The sequence below is a fragment of the Orycteropus afer genome, unplaced genomic scaffold (genome assembly GCF_000298275.1).
Source record: "Orycteropus afer afer isolate SDZICR_OR568_19922 unplaced genomic scaffold, OryAfe1.0 scaffold00034, whole genome shotgun sequence".
NCBI lineage: Eukaryota > Metazoa > Chordata > Mammalia > Tubulidentata > Orycteropodidae > Orycteropus > Orycteropus afer.
Genome location: NW_006921621.1, coordinates 6,283,199 through 6,285,164, shown reverse-complemented (window position 1 = coordinate 6,285,164; position 1,966 = coordinate 6,283,199). Strand labels below are relative to the sequence as shown.

The 1,966-nt window shown below is 35.3% G+C and overlaps 1 protein-coding gene across 1 annotated transcript in view; it reads left to right on the top strand.

Moving 5' to 3' along the window:
* GLYATL3 (glycine-N-acyltransferase like 3) overlaps window positions 1-1,966 on the top strand; it is a 41,046-nt gene that overhangs the window by 3,663 nt on the left and 35,417 nt on the right. Inside the window, exons 2-3 of the mRNA XM_007936287.1 lie at window positions 385-492; window positions 1,268-1,394. Coding sequence (XP_007934478.1) covers window positions 385-492; window positions 1,268-1,394 — 235 coding nt within the window. The remainder of the gene's footprint in view (window positions 1-384; window positions 493-1,267; window positions 1,395-1,966) is intronic.

Sequence of the window (1,966 nt, the reverse complement as noted above, 5' to 3'; positions counted from 1 at the left end):
AAAAAAAAAAAAAAAAAGCAGCTGAACATCAAAATTATCTGTGGAAATTTTTAAAGACGTACGAGCTCAGATCCACACATCAGATGCTGATTCATTTGGCATCGATCCATTAAGTCTATCAATTTGGTATCTCCCCCTGTTGTATAATACAAATAATTAATAAAGACTTGGGCAGTGTTTTCATAGCCTTTCATAAACTGTGCCAGTTTCATGTATACTGATGAAATAACAAAATTTTTATGTGCATGTATTTGTTATATGTGTGTATATATAATTTCCCCTCATGGATATGATTATATAGTAGGACAAGCAGTAAAGAGGATAGTAAATAAGTGAAACAACTACTAATGTGATTTACTTGTCTCTCTGGGTTCTCTGGCTCAGGTTTATGGAGCAGTGATGAATATAAATCGTGGTAATCCTTTCCAAAAGGAAGTAGTGTTGGATTCATGGCCAAACTTCAAGGCTGTCATCACTCGACGACAGAGAGAGGTATAGTTTTGAAAGGCATAAAATAAAATAAAACTTTGGCATTTAACTGGGAAGAAAGATTAGGTAAAAGAGGTGTTAACCACACTACCATGTAGATAGGTTGACAAGCTACCTAATTCACTATTCCTAACTTGACTAGCTTTGGAGTGTCAGATATAAGGAAAGCCCTGTATTCTAAAGATTTTCAATAATGTGTTTCTTTGGTGCTTCATAATATCTAGAAGCATGAAGCACTCATGTCTGATTTTTATAAACTAGCTTATCCATTACTCTGGTCATGTGGGTAAAAATAGAAGGTTGAAGATACCCTCCTCCCTATTCTGACTCTGAGAACAGAGAGAGGCTCAAGTGATCAAAGAAGTCCTCCCCTGATGTGTAAGGAAAGTTCCAGGTAGAGTTATACCTTGATTCTTCTAGGTGGAGTTATGCCTTTTTTTATATTTATAAATGCATGAATTATATATAAAGTAGTTAATAATAGAAACTCCTTGCTAAGTCAATCTCTGGAAAAGGTGAAATAGATGTCTTAAATCCTCCATAATATGCATGGACTATCTTCCAAGAAGAATAAATCAATCAAAAGTCCCAAAATATCTTTTCTTCCCCTCACTGCAGCATATTGGCCACATTCCTACTTAGCCATTGCTTTATTGATGATAATTTTGGTGATGAAAAATTATCTAGACAGGCTCTGCTATTGTAATCTAATATATCTAGGATTTGGGTTATCCAGAGAATATGCTTCAGATTTCTATGATAATATCCTCTGTCCTAGGCTGAGAGAGATAACCTGGACCATTATACTAATGCTTATGCCGTGTTCTACAAGGATGCTAGGGCTTACCAACAGCTATTGGAAGAACATGATGTTATCAACTGGGATCAGGTTTTTCAAATACAAGGTGAGATCAAGTGCAAGATACCAATTCACTATGCAGTCATTTATTTTTCTCCTTTTATTATATATCATATATATCAGATAGATAGATGATAACATATATCATATCCACTGCCACTGAGTTGGTCCTGACTCATAGTGACCCCCATTGGGTTTCCGAGGTGGTAAATCTTTATGGAAGTAGATTGTTCAGTCTTGCTTCTGCAGGATGGCTGGTGGGTTTGAACCACCAACCTTCTGGTTAGCAGATGTCTTAGTCACTGTGCTACCAGAGCTCCTTATATATGTCATATATATACATATACGACACACACACATACAGATATGTATACATGTATATAGACACACACATATACATATATGTTTTATGTCTTTATAATGTATATAAAAACACTTAGTTGTTACCCCTAATGAGGGTTAGCTTTTGGGATAGGGGGTGTCCTTTGAAATGGAGCTACTGTTAAGTGACACATTCTTTCCATTGTTATTATAGTTTGGATATTAGTGAGCATCACAGCTACTATTATCCCTTATTGCTGTATTAATCATTTCCTATCACAGCCTTTTTTTTTTTTT